The sequence below is a fragment of the Brachycentrus maculatus genome, unplaced genomic scaffold, assembly GCF_059751285.1.
Source record: "Brachycentrus maculatus isolate JH-2025_06_01 unplaced genomic scaffold, ASM5975128v1 h1tg000527l, whole genome shotgun sequence".
NCBI lineage: Eukaryota > Metazoa > Arthropoda > Insecta > Trichoptera > Brachycentridae > Brachycentrus > Brachycentrus maculatus.
In genome coordinates, this window is record NW_028281273.1 from 243,259 (window position 1) to 259,906 (window position 16,648).

Sequence of the window (16,648 nt, forward strand, 5' to 3'; positions counted from 1 at the left end):
ACAAGCAATGTACACCTAGATTTTATGTGCTAGCATTTTATTGCTATTTATTTATTTTTCAAAACATATTACATACATAAGTCATATATAATATTCCCAATGAGTAATTTCTATTTTTCATTTTGGGACATGGGATTAAATTTAACAAGACTGGAACACGAGATTGTTGCGCGGTATGATCGATAATCCTGAAATTATCCAGAGCATTGGTCTGTATGTTCCCGATAGTTACCTAAGACAGCGTCGGCATAGATTGTTTCACATTCCTATACACAGGACCAACCTGCCGATGGTTATGCCTGTAGGAAGAGCTACCGCTATGTTGAACAATATCTCATTGGATATTGATCTGTTCCATGTGTCCGAAGGAGTTTTCCGAAGCGAGATTCTTCTACACATTTAACAAGAGTCTTCTTGCGTAATTTTTAATTTGTTTTTTTAATGTATACGCCTTAAATGTTTGTTTGTAATGTATATATAATTTATTAAATAAATTGAATTGAAATTGAAATTGAATTGAATTGAACACAAATAATAAGGTTACAATTTTATTTTTTTAAATAACCAAACTAATACATGGCAAAATATAAAAACAATAAACAGGTCTAATGAAAAGGCATAAGAAGCATATTTAAAATAATCAAATGAGAAAATATAAAAAGTGAGAAAATATAACAATTGAGAAAATATAAAAAACATAAGGTAAAAACAAAATAAGAAAATATGACACTACATATATATCTTTCCATAAAGTATTTTTTCAGATCATTTATTTTGGATCGCGGAATGGGTTCTATTTTATATATGTCAGGCAGCTGGTTAATTTGGGTATAGGCAATATATTTTAAGGACCTTACTCCAAATTAAGAAGTGTTTATCGGCTCCACATGTATTTTTTTATGTCCTCGTGTTTTATGATTATGAATTTCTTTGTTAAAAATCGGTATGGTATTGCTGTGAGTCGTTTTAAACATTATTTGAAGCATTGTATTTGTAATCTGATAAGTTGGTAGAATGTCAAAAGGTATTATGTTAGTGCACAAATAAATGTCTTTTACATGAATCCACAATTTTAAGCATGATTAATATTTTTGGCGGCCAAGTGTTTAAGGATAAAAATCAAATATACGGCTTATTAATCATGTCCTATTTAGCAATAAAAAAGGTAATTGTATAATTTATAACTAACTAACTAACCGTCACGCCGCTTCTCCACAAGGGTAGGCAGAGAGAATAGAACGCCACACTGCTCTGTCTTTGCAAACATTCTTCGCCTCTTCCACATTCATGCATCTTCTCATACATACCCGAAGATTATTTCGACTCTTGAACCGGCCGCTTTCAAGTATTTGACATACCTGATTTACCAAGTTTTCCTCGGTCTTCCTCTGCTTCTTTTTCCAACTACATTTGCCTCATAAATTTGTTTAACCGTTCTTTCCTCACTCATACATTCCACCTGTCCAGACCATCTCAACACACCTTTCTTTATTTTATCGATAATGCTCATCTCAGCCTTGCATTCTTTCCTTATTTCACCATTCGAACATCTGTCAAACATCGTTTCGCCGCACATTAGTCTAAAGGATCGCATTTCGACTGCATTCAGTCTGCTTTCATCCTTCTTTTGCCAACTCCATGCCTCGTTTCCATACATAAGGGTTGGGGAACCAGGACTCTGTTGTGTACTGCCAGTTTAGCTTTCACTTTATAATTTAGACACTACATATTTACAATTTCTTTGCATAGGCGACTTTGGCTCTCATCCATTCAATTCTCATTGTCCTCCTGATATGTAAAGTGTGTTAAAAGGCTATTGAACAAATTGATTTGTTTAATTTCTTTCGAGTCGTGTCAATTTGTTTATATAAGAAAGGACATGGTCTTATTTATGGTGACAATATGGTAATGGTATGGTAAACCAATTTCATGTCTGCCTCCATAGTGTAGTGGTTAGCGCGCCAGGCTAATGCTGGAGGCCTCGGGTTCGATTCCCAAGAGGGTCAAAATAAATATCAGTGATTTATCAGTCTAATGTTTATTTAATATGACCCTGGACTGGTACCTGAAGCGGAAGGCTGATCACCTTGCCTTCGTGTATTTAACGATCAAGATAACACTGCTCCTATATGATGCAGTGCCCTATGCACCATCGGGGTGCGGATAAGGGTTAGAAGAAGAAACCAATTTCTATACATAGAATATTTAAATTTAACCTTTTATCTTTAGTTATTGTAAATAAAAAATTAATTTAGATATTTTTATGTTTTATTTCATATTCTATTTTTATTTTTTAAATATTTTTTTTTAGTTTTTTCTTTTTTAAATTGAGAAATATTTGTGTTTTTATTATTTACAAGAACACATAAATTTCATACTATTTCTGTGAGCCTAAACGGTTCATTTTTAGAAATAAGCATCAAATTGTGGTAGAGTGGATTCTAACCTAGAAACTCTGACTCAAGAGTCCGCGAAACTAACCACGGGACCACAACCCGACACTATTACGTACACAAGTCACATATATAATATTCCCGATGTATTTATATTTATATTTTTGTAAAATACAGTTTCCTCAGAGGCACTTCAATTAATCATACTCAATGTAAGCCAATAAAAGCTATTATAGTTTATTGTTAAACTAATGTGCTAAAGTGACATCTCCATTAGATAGAAATTTGCAAGACAAAGCATCTCATATAATTTTTTCTTAACACATACGGAAACATGTTATGAACTGTTATACAAGTACATATGGTACATATATAATTGTCATCCAAGTAACAAAAAGGTGTTATTGATATTTGCCATTCTATTTCAAATAAAAAGACTACGTAACCAATGGGATATTCATAATTTCATTTATTGATCGACAGTCACTTTGTGGTAATATTTATCAATTTTTAATTAAATTCAAATAAAACACCATATTAAAAATGATGCAGAATGCTTTGAATCACATGTTACTATAGATATGAGTAAAACTTAAATAAAAAATGGAATATTCATAATTACGGTTTTCATATATATTCAAGTAAAACGTAAAATAGTTTGTATTTTAGTTTAGTTTTAACATTATGTACACTTTCAAACTAACTAACTAACCATCACACTGCTTTCCGCAGGGGTAGGTAAAGAAAATAGAATGCCACACTACTCTGTATTTGCAAACATTCTTCGCTTCTTCCGTATTTATGTATCTCTTCATATACCCGCAGATTATTTATTCTGACTCCTGACCTGACCCCTTTCAAGTATTTGACATATTTTATCATGCCAAGTTTTCCTCAATCTTCCTCTGCTCCTATTTCGAACTATATTCGCCACATAAATTTGTTTTACCATTCTTTTTTCCTCACTCATTCATTCCACATGTCCAAGCCATCTCAACACACCTTTCAAAGAACAGGATAATTTTAAAGAACAGGATTTGGATATAACCCATTAATTTTTAAATTTTACTTAATAAATACTACTATTTTTACTTGGTAAATAGTGGTATATACCGAGTTAAATTTAAATGTGAAGATAGATAGATATTACCAGTGACTGGCGAATCAATTAATGAAATAATTATTTCCCTTGCTTTTTAAGTAATTTGACAGGATAGTACAATCTTATATATGTAAATTACCTAGAAAAATAACTTATAATACATGCAAGTTCTATTGAGAATGTTTCATTGCCATTGTCTTACAGTTTACTGTTTTTTTTTCCTTTACCTTGTTTTATAAAAACTAATAAAAATAAGTCTTCTTCTCAAAATTATTGTATTCCAATGTCACAAAAATACAGGCTGACACAGGTTCTTAAATTACTAAGATTTAAATTGAAAAGGTGTTTTTTTTCCAAAGTCAGTATAAGTCAAGAGGTAATATAAGTCAAGAGTTGAAGACAGCTTGGTATAGGTCAAATTATGACGTCGCTCCCTGGTTATACACATCTGAATAATTTGACAATAGATGATATTGTAAATTAAAATGAGATATTATTTATCAAGACCTATTATTTATTTTAAATTTAATAAATGTTATGTTTTTTTTTAAAATCATTTGTTAGCTATACTATCTCACATAGTTAGTTATACTAGCTGTACCCAGCCACGCATTGCTTCGCCTCAATCTGGTTAAATGAAAAGAAAGAAAATAGAAATCACACACATTCATATTCTAATGTATTTCATTTCACAATGCTTGTAAAGCAATGCAATCAAAAATATTGAAAATGACAGTTCTGTTAAGAAGCATACTGCCTGCCATGACCAATGTTTAGTATTGCGTGTGTTTAGTATGCTCAAGAGATGACGCTACGATAGCGGTCGATAGAGCTAAAAATATATGTTTTTTATCTGTCACCGGTAATAACATAAGCGTTTTCGAAGATATCTAAATTTCAAAGTAATTGGTGAATCCCTTAAGAAGATTCAAGATTTTGAACAAACGAATATTGACATTTTTATTCATATAGATAGTGAGGTCTGAACCCACCAAAATAAATCGAAAACTAGTGAAAGCGTAACAAAATTTATATGCAAAAGTACCTTGAATAGAAATTAGAAAAGGTATTTTTTTTCAATTATCAATTTTGATTTTGATTAAAAATAAAGTACTTCGTAGTACTGCTGAAAAAATATGACAAAGTGCAAGTTCAATAAATAAAATTTTAATGATCATGTTATTGACATTGTCATATAAAAAATGAAATAGAAAAAATACATACATGAAAATATGATCATAGTCCATTATAAAAAAGTTTTGAAAACATATTAACTCCATTATTTCATACAATTAAATTTCACGGAAATATTATTAGCATATTATATTAAGTTTGCATGAGCTGAAAGCAAAAATTTTCACTGAGCACAAATGGTAGTGCTCTTTTTACATCAACACTATCTAATATTAGAACTAGAACATGATAATTATCATGTAAGTATTGACTAGTGTAGGTACATACTTATTATTCTTTTATTTTTTTGCGTAAATACATATAATCTTTACCTATACATGTTATGTTGTACCTCACGCCTTGAGCTTCTTCACTTACCAAAGTCGTCTATTTTCCATTTGCCCGTACCACATAAGGCAAAAAAAAGGATTTGTGGATTGGTACGGACCTGATATGGGTGGAGAAATAGCTCAAACTGATTTTGCTAAAGTAACGGCAGTAATAGTAGATTAAAATGGAGTTATGCGCTAGAGATACTAAACGGAAAACCTTCGTGTATCTACAATCAGTTTTGAAAGAAGTTGAAAATTCCCTTAAGTTTAAACATGCAGTAAAAACATAAAAAATCATAAAATCTGGAAAATATTGCTATTTAATGCCTTGTAATATTGCATTATTTCATTATCAGAAATTTAAAAATCTCTCCTTTTTCTAAATAAAATCTTAATTAAAACTCATCAGTCTAACTAAAAACTAACTAACTAACCATCACACCGATTTCCGCAGAGGTAGGCAGAGAGAATAGAACGCCACACCAATCTGTCTTTACATACAATCTCTACTTCCTTATACATACAGGCCGATGATTCTGACTCATCAGTCAAAGGGTTAAATATATTCCACTTCTTTTTCTGGAGTGCTAAGTGATCACCTTGCCTTCATAATTTAACCGGATCCACGCGGCTCGCATAACCGTGTGTGTTTTAACAAAACATGCCTTATACGCGGCTGACATAAGCGTTTGTGTTTTTACATTGCTCCAAGTTTCGAACCTCAGTTCAACTTAGAGGGATTTTTTCATGGTGTGGAACTTTGGATAAAATAATACGTCAATCCTTGGCCTTATGACATCTGTTGAAATATCTGACTAATAATTTGTAACATGACAAGGATAAATAAAAGAACAGATCCCTGATTTTTCTTGCGGTCAGTAATTAGTCCGCGCCATAATCATGCCCTATATCTGTCTCACTCTTGACGCTACGCATCACCAGTGGGTAAGAGTGACACACGATGCGTGCTTTGATTTATTTATGTTACGATCTTATTTGTTTATATTACGATATATTTCAAGAATAATGTGACACACCTGTATTATATCGTACCAAAAAGGCACAATGAATCCCATTGAATGTTTTTGTTTAGGAAAATAAATCGTTTCTTAACTAAATACATGATAAAAGTAATCTTTTAAAAAAGGCGAAATACCGCCGCACACGGGCGTCTCTTAGGAACAAAGTTAACGCGGTTAAAAGGTTAATAGTTATCAAGTTGACACTGTGTTGATTCATCGCACTGCTCTATGCACCATTTAGGTACAGAATAGGGTGTAAGAGAGAATTTCAAATAATACACAATGACATAATTAGGTGTGTTTCCTTACCGTAACTGTGTATCCATAAGTATTATTCAACTCTAACTCCTTTGTATCCACAATAATAGTTTGCTCCGCAACACTATTCATATTTACAAATGCGATTGCATAAGAATATAAATTTTCACCTTTCATAGGCAGTACTTGTCTTTTCCACAATTTTAAATCTCCAAAAATATTCTGTTGGAAAAAATACATATGTTACTTATGATGTTATCCGAGAATTTTTAAGTACCTATGTTTAAAATAGCAGAGAGGAATAATAATGTAAGCAAAAGGTGAAATAAATTAGCATGATAACAATGTTATTCAATTGTTGTTCAAACAATTGTGGAATCGTTGAACTCAGACATGCGTACAATTTTAAATACAGTCAGTTTAAAAGTAAAATTTAGCCAATTGAATTTTATATATTTTAGATGATTTCTTAACATAACGCACACTTTGTAAATTGGTTTGTCGGTTTGAATAATGATTTAACTTTGACGTAAATGTTTTAATTTTAATGGCAAAAAAGTAAAGAATGATGTAACAGTCAATAAACTCTGTTAAAATAGCCCACATATCGTTTCTTTAAAATCTTTCAATAATGTCATAAATATGAATGAAAGCAATTTTTTTCATTAAAACACTGAGTCACAATCTAACCTAAACTAATGCCATTAGAATTGACCTGAACAAAGTACTAACACAGACGTATTATGGATTTAGGATGTGTGAAAACATTTTAGAATGAATTTACGTATATTAGAGATTTGTCTAAAATAGATATCTGTTACTTTTTCAGTTACCTAAGTTTTCTATCCAGCTAAGTTTTTGATGTTGAATTATCAAATTTATCATGAGCTAGAATTACACAATACGCAACCCAATTTTTACACTGATTGGCGTGATTTGCTTAAAGCTATTGAATCTAAAAACTGAATTGGTTTTTTACTATAAAATTTGATCGCCCATCACTGTACATATATCGCTCACTCCTTGAGTGAGGGCTCATTATTGTCAATTAGATATTGTAAATATGTCAATGATGAAAAATAAATTAATGAAATAACAAAAAACCTCATATCCGAAGTAGAAACCACATAACCTTTTGATTGTTATTGTGGAGAGACATGATTTAACTTTTTACAATTCATATAAAGATCCCGGAGGATAGATATACAATCGCTCACTCCTTTCAAGAACGTCATAAATCAAAAAAACTTGATTTTTCAGGAGAACGTTTTTAAAGTTTAAAAATATTATACAATGTATTAAAAATAAATATCAAGCCACTTATTGAACTTTTTAGTGTGCAACAGATCTTTTTAGGTAAAACCTGAAGGTTTTTTCTACATTTGAAAATATTTATTATATTTTTAAGAATAATTAAACAACACCTTTTCTTAAAAATGCAAAAACAACACTTTCTGTCCTGTAGCGGGTAAATATTAAGTTAAAAATATGCCTCTTTTGCTGGGATATAGTACATTTTCTGGGCATTCCGAAAACATGCACAACTGAAAATTTCTGATTTTTGATATATGACATTCTTGAAAGGAGTGAGCGATATGTAAGAAATGAATACAATAATAATAATAATAATAAATTTGGATAACTTATATAGCGCCATTTTCGTAAAAAAAAATACCTCAAGGGCGCTTCACTGTGAATGAATTGGGGAAAATATTATGGTGGAAATGATTTAGCAAACAAATGTGTTTTTAGTCTTTTTCTAAAGATCATCTCACTCTCACTATTTCTAACCATTGGTGGAAGAGCATTCCACGCCGTCGGTCCTGCAACAGCAAAGGCACGCTCGCCAAATTACCATACCAATTGTGATGGCATTGGGAATCAACTTCAATAAAAAATAAAACAAGAGTTTAACTTAAACCTTATAATGCAGAAGATAAATAAATTTTAAACAATACCTTGAATATTCCACCTTGGATTCCCAAAGGATCTTGATCCACAGCTATAACCTCAGCGTTTGTCAAAATATCTTTCATCTCATCTAGAATGTTGTTTAAATCATTCGACATGATTAATGGCGCCGCAAGAATTGACCAGACTGCCATCTGCACTCTACTCTGTCCTTCGTTCAGTCCCGAATTCCCAATCATCAACTAAAATTTCAATCAACTCGTGAGATTAAATCTAATATTATTGTGCAAAGATTTGAACACACAAAATATATTTAATGAAACACTTGTCAAATAATAAAAATAACAACATATTGAAAGCACTGCGAATGCCCAGACTTTCAAACAACTTTATAGAATCTTCTTCTAACCCTTATCAGCACCCAATGGTGCATATGACACTACATCGTTTATAATAATAATAAAACCCTTATCCGCACCCCAATGGTGCATAGGGCACTGCGTTATATAAACGCAGTGTTATCTTGATTGTTTACACATGAAGGAAAGGTGATCAGCCCTCCGCTTCAGGTAATATTGAATACATATTACAGTGAAAAAATCACTAATATTTATTTGACCCCCCTGGGAATCGAACCCGGGACCTCCAGAACGGTAGCTGAGCGTGCTGACCATTACACTACGGAGGCGGACAAAACATCATATATAAGCAGTTTATATTGGTCGCTAAATACACGAAGGAAAGGTGATCAGTTCTGCGCTTCAGGTACCAGTCTGGTGAAATTTTAAATAAATATTAAAGTGAATAGAATCTTCTTCTTCTTCATCTTCGTCTTCTTTAAACCCTCATCCGCACCCTAATGGTGCATAAAGCACTGCATCATATAAACTAAGTGTTATCTTGATCCGTTAACACACGAAGGAAAGATGATCAGCCCTCCGCTTCATGTATCAATCCAGGGTGATATTGAATAAATATTAGAGTGAAAAAATTATCCCAGGTGGAGAGTCAAATATTCATTTGACTCTCCACCTGGGAACCGAACCCGGGACCTGCAGTATGGTAGTCGAGCATGCTGACCATTACACTACAGAGGTGGACAGAATAGAATAGACCTATGTAACTAATAACCAATCATATTCATTTCTACTTCCTTAAAATATTTTTAAATCAGTTAAGAAGCGAATTAATCTATTTTGTAATTAAAAAAGATGAAAGCAGTGTGAACTTACTTACTTAAAATATTTTTAAATCAGTAAAGAAGCGAATTAATCTATTTTGTAATTAAAAAACTCAATAAAGTTACCATATCTGGATCATTCCAATGCCCGGGGCCCGAGTATGAAGACATTATTTTGTGATGTTTTCCATAATAATTTATTATCATTTTCACGCTATCCCAAGAATCTTGAATATCATGATAATTTCTCCATAAATTACATGTTTCCCTTATTTTCTCGTAATTGGGCTAAAATAAAAAAACGCAATTAATAAAAAAATACAAATGAAATGATAATACAGTCGCATCCGCTTATTATGATCATATGGGACCTGTTATGTATTGTGATAATAATAAAAGGCTGATTACATTAACTCTTTCAAAAACCATAACTTTGGATTTGCCAACATCAGCAAATCACTTTCCTTGCACACATTATACACTTTTGTCACCAACACCTGCAGGTCTTCTCTGCTTTCGGCAAGAAGAACAGCATCGTCAGCTTACAAAAGGTAACAGAGAGTCAAATTGTTCAGCTTATCATTGTTTAATCTATACATAGAGAATAGCATGAAAGAACTGAAAGGTTTAAATATTGGAGCTGGGATGAACATGGAAATGCCGAGAATTCATATACATTTTGTTTCAATGCAAAGCCACCAAAATAGATAACAATAATTCCATTAATTGAATTTAAAAATAGTTTTTGGTAATATATATCTATTTCTAATTTAAGTTTTACTTGGCAAATACCACTAATGATTAAAGTATAAATTTAAACACACAACTCTTTATTTGGTCATTAACTTCCTATTAATTTTTCCTTTTTTGACCGTACTTGCTTCAATAATTTCATTAATTGATTTGGCAGTCACATTGTGGTAATATTTTTCCATGTTTTAATACAAGTGGTATTTACCACGTAAAACTTAAATAAAAAATGGATATTTATTGACTTGGCGTTTAATTTGAAGAACTCCATTTTAATTTATGTATTAATTTTAAATCAAACACAGATTTTTTGAGTCTACTAAGTTGTATTTTATTAACAAAAAACACATAAAAAATTATATTGTGACAATTGTTTCGCCTTGTTAGGGCATTATCAAACGAATGTCTTTGATAATGCCCTAACAAGGCGAAACAATTGTCACAATATAATTTTTTATGTGTTTTTTGTTAATAAAATACAACTTAGTAGACTCAAAAAATCTGTGTTTGATTTAAAATTAATACATAAAAAAAAAAAAAAAATGGATAGTTAACAATGGCCTAGGTTTGATAACAATAGAGCGGATTATTTTTAATTTAGTTTTAGGACCGACTGATCATAACAATAACAGATAGATAATATTATCCGTAATCACAGTAAACAAATTCCACCGTATTGAATTGTAGCACTATTTTTAAAGCAAAATATTAGCTAAACGTGAATAATAATAATGACTACAATATCATAAATTAAATAATAATTACTTCTTTATTTTATTACACCTTACCTTTACTTGAAATATATGTTCTTGATAATACGGCCAGCTGCAGGAAAAGACTATTGGTCTTCCGGTTTTGTTAAGTTCATTCTTGAATTCAGGATACCCTAAAATAAAATATTTACACATTTAATATTACTATATATAATAATAAAAATATAATACTCAGTATTGTCTGACAGAAGATTGTAAATGACAAATATTTGAAAACTACTTTTAAACACTGTACAAACTATAATAGCAACTTGTTAAAAAGATAATAAGCTAGGTATGTTTTAAAAGTGTATTGTAAAATAAACACAGCAATACAAAATAATGATAATAAATTCTCATACTGTATTACAGACTTTGATGCACTTTTTTCTTAAAAAATTGCCTCTAAAATTCAGGTTCATCTTATACTCGAAATTAATATCCAATGATTGATTCAAAATTCCCGCCAGTCTTAAAAATAGTTATATATTTGATGCCACGGGAAAACCTATATTTATCTGGCAACATTGTAATGATAAATATCATACAATAAAAAAAATTGTCAAAACACCACACATGCACTTGTGGAGGTACCAAAAAGTTATTTATTTCCAATACTGCGAAAAAATCTTTTAAATGCAAATCTGTTATGTTTACTGTATTCTATTGAAATCTTAATTAAAGTTACGACAAAACGTGACCAATCCTGTGTCAAACCAATATGAAATCATTAAATCGCACCAAAACAATTTTAAAAGTTAGAATTCCTGATTACTTAAAATCATATATAATGGAAATGTAACATTTTGATGAGGACCGCCACATTTCGCTCACTCCTTTCAACAACATCATAAATCAAAAATTGACAATTTTAAGTTGTGTATGTTTTCGGAATGCCCAGAAAATGTCCCAGCAAAAGCGGCATATTTTTAACTTCATATTTACCCGCTACAGGGCAGAAAGTGTTGTTTTTGCATTTTGAAGAAAAAGGTATTGTTTTTTTTGTTTTTAATATACCAGTATTTTTAAATGGGGAAAAAACCTTCAGGTTTTACCTAAAAAGATGTGTTGCTCAGTAAAAAGTTCAATAAGTACCTTGATATTTATTTTTAGTACATTGTATTATATTTTTAAACTTTATAAACGATCTCCTGAAAAATCAAGTTTTTTTTATATTTGACATTGTTGAAAGGAGTGAGCGATTTGTAGTACACTTGTACTTTAAGATTTTAAGGTCAGTTTGGTTTTATAAACTAAGTTTGTTTAGTCTGGTTTTGCAATCTAATAATAAAAATGGTAAAAATGTTATTTATTTTTAAATTGCTTAAAAATTAAGATGCATCTATAGTCCGTAAAATACGGCAAATAAAGAGTTAGTTGGTTTGTTCAATCTTCTGTCAGAAGAGTTTAAATTTTTTATTATGTTAACAGTACAGTAACACAGTATGATTTACCAAAATCCAGCTCATTAGACAGAGTAAAACATCCGTCTAATTTAAGGTAGTCTACCTCCCATTTGGCAAATGTTTCCACATCTGTCTTCACATGACCTTTGGAACCAGCATATTTCTCACAAGTTACGGTTCCATAATTTTCGTAAATACCGAATTTCAATCCATTATTGTGAATCTGGTAAAATAAAGGACATTTTTACTTCAAATAAACACTTCAAAAGCATGTTTTCTCTTTTATTTATTCCTAAAATCACTTGCTAGGTCCTATAATTTATAGCCTGCGCCTGTCTGCCTCCGTAGTGTAGTGGTTAGCGCATCTGGCTACCATGCTGGAGGTCCCCGGTTCGATTCCTAGAGGAGTCAAAATAAATATGGGCGGTTTTCACCTTTATATTTATTTAATATCACCCTGGACTGATACCTAAAGCGCAGGGCGCAGAGCTTACCTTGCCTTCATGCAATTAACGATCAAGATAACACTGTGTCAATATGATGCAGTGTCCTATGCACCATTGAGTGCGTATAAGGTTAGAATAAAAAGATAATTTATGGCATAAAATTTAATAGAGGAAAAAATTTAATTCCCTGGTAGCAACATAATAAATGCGACATTATAATGAACTTTATAAAAAAAATTGAAGTTTTACTTAAATTAAATTGATACTTTAGATGTTTGAAAAAAATTGTGGTGGTATATTTTTTTAAGTAATACTCAGCTGTATTTTTGCATTATAGCAAATATTCTATTTTTCATTTATTTCCAAACCATTTATATTTATGATTCTACTGGTGTTTCTTTTTTGGACAAAGCACCAACAATTGAACGAATACATTGCCACAATTGCCACAAAAAACTGGTATATTTAACGATGATGTTTTTGTTTTAATTTTTTTCAAGGGCTTCATTATTGCATTATTGATCTTTGGAGAATTTAACTATAGGAGTTGCTTGACATTTAGAGGAAAGGACAAAACCTCCGAGCGAGTGTCTTAAAGGAAACCAAGGTTGGGTAGTAAGGGGTTTGTTTTATTATTCAAAATATGTTTAAGAATGTTAAAATTTTGTTCGTCCGCCTCCGTAGTGTAATGGTCAGCACGCTCGGCTACCATACTGGAGGTCCCGGGTTCGATTCTCAGGGGGGGTCAAATAAATATTAATGATTTTTTCACTGTAATATTTATTCAATTTAACCCTGGACTGGTACCTGAAGCGGAGGGCTGATCACCTTTCCTTCATGTGTTAATGATCAAGATAACACTGTGTTTATACGATGCAGTGCCCTATGCACCATAGGGTGCGGATAAGGGTTTGAATGAAATGAAATGAAAAAAAAATGTAAATAAAAATAACACTTGACACTGGCACAAACATCCTCTCATTGGGTGACAGACGAATAAAAAAATAGTAAAATTTAAAAAAAAACCTATGATAAAACACCTGTTAGTGAAACATATTATCTTTGAATATTTTACATATCGCTCACTCCTTTCAAGAACGTCATAAATCAAAAATCGTCAATTTTCAGTTGTGCATGTTTTCGGAATGCCCAGAAAATGTACTATATCCCAGCAAAAGAGGCATATTTTCAACTTAATATTTAACCGCTACAGGGCAGAAAGTGCTGTTTTTGCATTTTGAAGAAAAGGTGTTGTAATTTTTTTTTTAATTTACTAAATATTTTTCAAATGAAGAAAAAACCTTCAGGTTTTACCCTAAAAGGTTTGTTGCACCGTAAAAAGTTCGGTAATAATATTTATTTTTAATACATTGTATTATATTTTTAAACTTTAAAAACGTTCGCCTGAAAAATCAAGTTTTTTGATTTATGACGTTCTTGAAAGGAGTAGGCGATATGTATTATTTATAATCCTTAATGGTATGTAATATCTTTTACAAGGGAGATGATTTTGCTGTTGAAATTTACAGTTTTAATTAAAACACATTTATTCAAAATAAATAAAAAAAGGTAATTTAGCTAAAATACACAGATCCATAGTCCACTGAGATATTTTATCTGCATATATGCAAATGTAAAAATTATTATTGACATCCCAATTCAAGGTTCTTAAGCATTTCATGCTCTACGATGAGCATCACTCACAAAAAAAACATTAATTTGGAATATCGCTCACTCCTTTCAAGAACGTCATAAATCAAAAAACTCGATTTTTCAGGAGAACGTTTTTAAAGTTTAAAAATATAATACAATGTATTAAAAATAAATATCAAACCACTTACTGAACTTTTTACTGTGTAACAGATCTTTTTAAGTAAAACCTGAAGGTTTTTTCTCCATTTGAAAAATATTTAGTTTATTTAAAAAAATAATTAAACAATACCTTTTCTTCAAAATGCAAAAACAACACTTTCTGCCCTGTGGCGGGTAAATATTAAGTTAAAAATATGCCGCTTCTGCTGGGATATAGTAAATTTTCTGGGCATTCCGAAAACATGCACAACTGAAAATTTACGAATTTTGATTTATGACGTACTTGAAAGGAGTGAGCGATATGACAAATTGTCCTCGCATAATATATTTAAAATTATCTGAAATAATGAACAACAAAAGGCTTACTGTCTCATTCAAATTCTTATTTTTTAACGTACACAAAAGAGTTAGGAAAATACTTTTTTGGTTCATTTTCAACAAATTACACTTGACTGAAAAAATAATGAATTTGGTTATGAGTGCAACTCAACCTCGGGTTACAAGTCAAATTATTTCCATTAGACCATTCACATCAGTTATAGCAAATAAAAACCTATCAGCGGAAGCTAAACTGGCAGTCCACAACGGAGTCCCGGTTCCAACTCTAATGTATGGAAGTGAAACATGGAGTTGGCAAACGAAGGATGAAAGTAGACTGAATGCAGTCAAAATGCGATCTCTCAGAAGAATTTGCAACAAAACGATGTATGATAGATGTGCGAATAGTGAAATAAGGAAGGAATGCAAAGCTGAGATAAGCATTATCGATAAAATTAAGAAAGGTGTGTTGAGATGGTTTGGACATGTAGAACGAATGAGTGAGGAAAGAACGGTAAAACAAATTTATGAGGCGAATGTTAGTGAGAAAAGAAGCAGAGGAAGACCGAGAAAAACATGGCACGATCAGGTATGCCAAATACTTGAAAGTGGTCAGGTTAGGAGTCGTAACAATCGGCGGGTATGTATGAGGAGATGCATGAACGTGGAAGAGGCGAAGAATGTTTGCAAGGACAGAGTGGTGTGGCGCTCTATTCCCTCTGCCTACCCCTGCGGGGAAGCGGCGTGATGGTTAGTTGGTTAGTTAGTTAGACCATTCACAACCCAAATTGTTTATTACCTAAAACAATTTTCCCCAAAAGAATCACAGAGTGATAACTTCCCATGAACTCATATCTTAGATTCGTACACATGTTGTCAATCAAAAACTTCCTTTCTTTATCTATGTATAAAGCATTTATTTTGATCCGCTTAACCTGTCCGGGAGTAAGTTTCTGCGGACAAAACTATATCTGGGGAGTCAGTTTTTTGATATTTTTTTACTTTATATAATTTTATATCATAGTCGATGCTATAAGCAACATATTTTCTTGAATATTTTTTTTTATTTACACCAGTAAACATGATTTATGGAAACTTCAATCATTTTGCCGTAAATCATGTTTTAAACGTGTTTTGATATAAATCATGTTTTGTATTGGCCGTACATGTACGGCCATACTCCTATGAGAATAATTTTGTATGGCCGTACATGAACGGCCATACTCCCGAACAGGTTAATAATTGAGCTAGTAATTTTCCAGTGTGTTTGACATTCTTCAAATGAATTATAATAATATAATGAAAAAACTTACATATTTGGAAATATACATCATCCCATTGGGGAACCTGTCCCAGTCTGGTTGTAGAAATCCATTACGATCCCGGGTTTTTTGCATCCAACAATCATCAATGATAATATACTGATAGCCGGCATCGGCATATCCATCTGTTATGAATTTATCAGTAACACCTAGCAACAACCGTTCACTGAAGAGAAAAATGCCTATATTATTTTGAGAAATAAAATAACTTTGTTTTTTTATCCACTCACTTTTATTATTGATAATAAAAGTGATTGGATAAAAAACATAGGTTTTTTATTTCTCCAAATAATATATTTCAATGATCCATAAAGTTAGTGCTTTAAATATTGAAAATAAAAAAATGTCTGCTTCAATATAAGTCTTTAATTTTGGTACTGCTAAATTGTGTATTATAATTTAAATACAAAGAAAATATTATGAAAAACTTATAGTAATATGAAAATTACAATTTTTTTTACCAATTTTTAT

General features: G+C 31.3%; 1 protein-coding gene across 2 annotated transcripts in view; it reads right to left on the reverse strand.

Annotated features, from left to right (window-relative positions):
• LOC148301706 (alpha-N-acetylgalactosaminidase-like) overlaps nucleotides 1-16,648 on the reverse strand; it is a 28,298-nt gene that overhangs the window by 9,846 nt on the left and 1,804 nt on the right. For both annotated transcript variants that reach the window (XM_088272847.1, XM_088272848.1), the window contains exons 3-8: nucleotides 16,169-16,343; nucleotides 12,328-12,502; nucleotides 10,910-11,007; nucleotides 9,498-9,659; nucleotides 8,239-8,433; nucleotides 6,332-6,502 (exon numbers count right to left, since the gene is read on the reverse strand). In XM_088272847.1, the coding sequence (XP_088128973.1) occupies nucleotides 6,332-6,502; nucleotides 8,239-8,433; nucleotides 9,498-9,659; nucleotides 10,910-11,007; nucleotides 12,328-12,502; nucleotides 16,169-16,343 (976 nt within the window). The remainder of the gene's footprint in view (nucleotides 1-6,331; nucleotides 6,503-8,238; nucleotides 8,434-9,497; nucleotides 9,660-10,909; nucleotides 11,008-12,327; nucleotides 12,503-16,168; nucleotides 16,344-16,648) is intronic.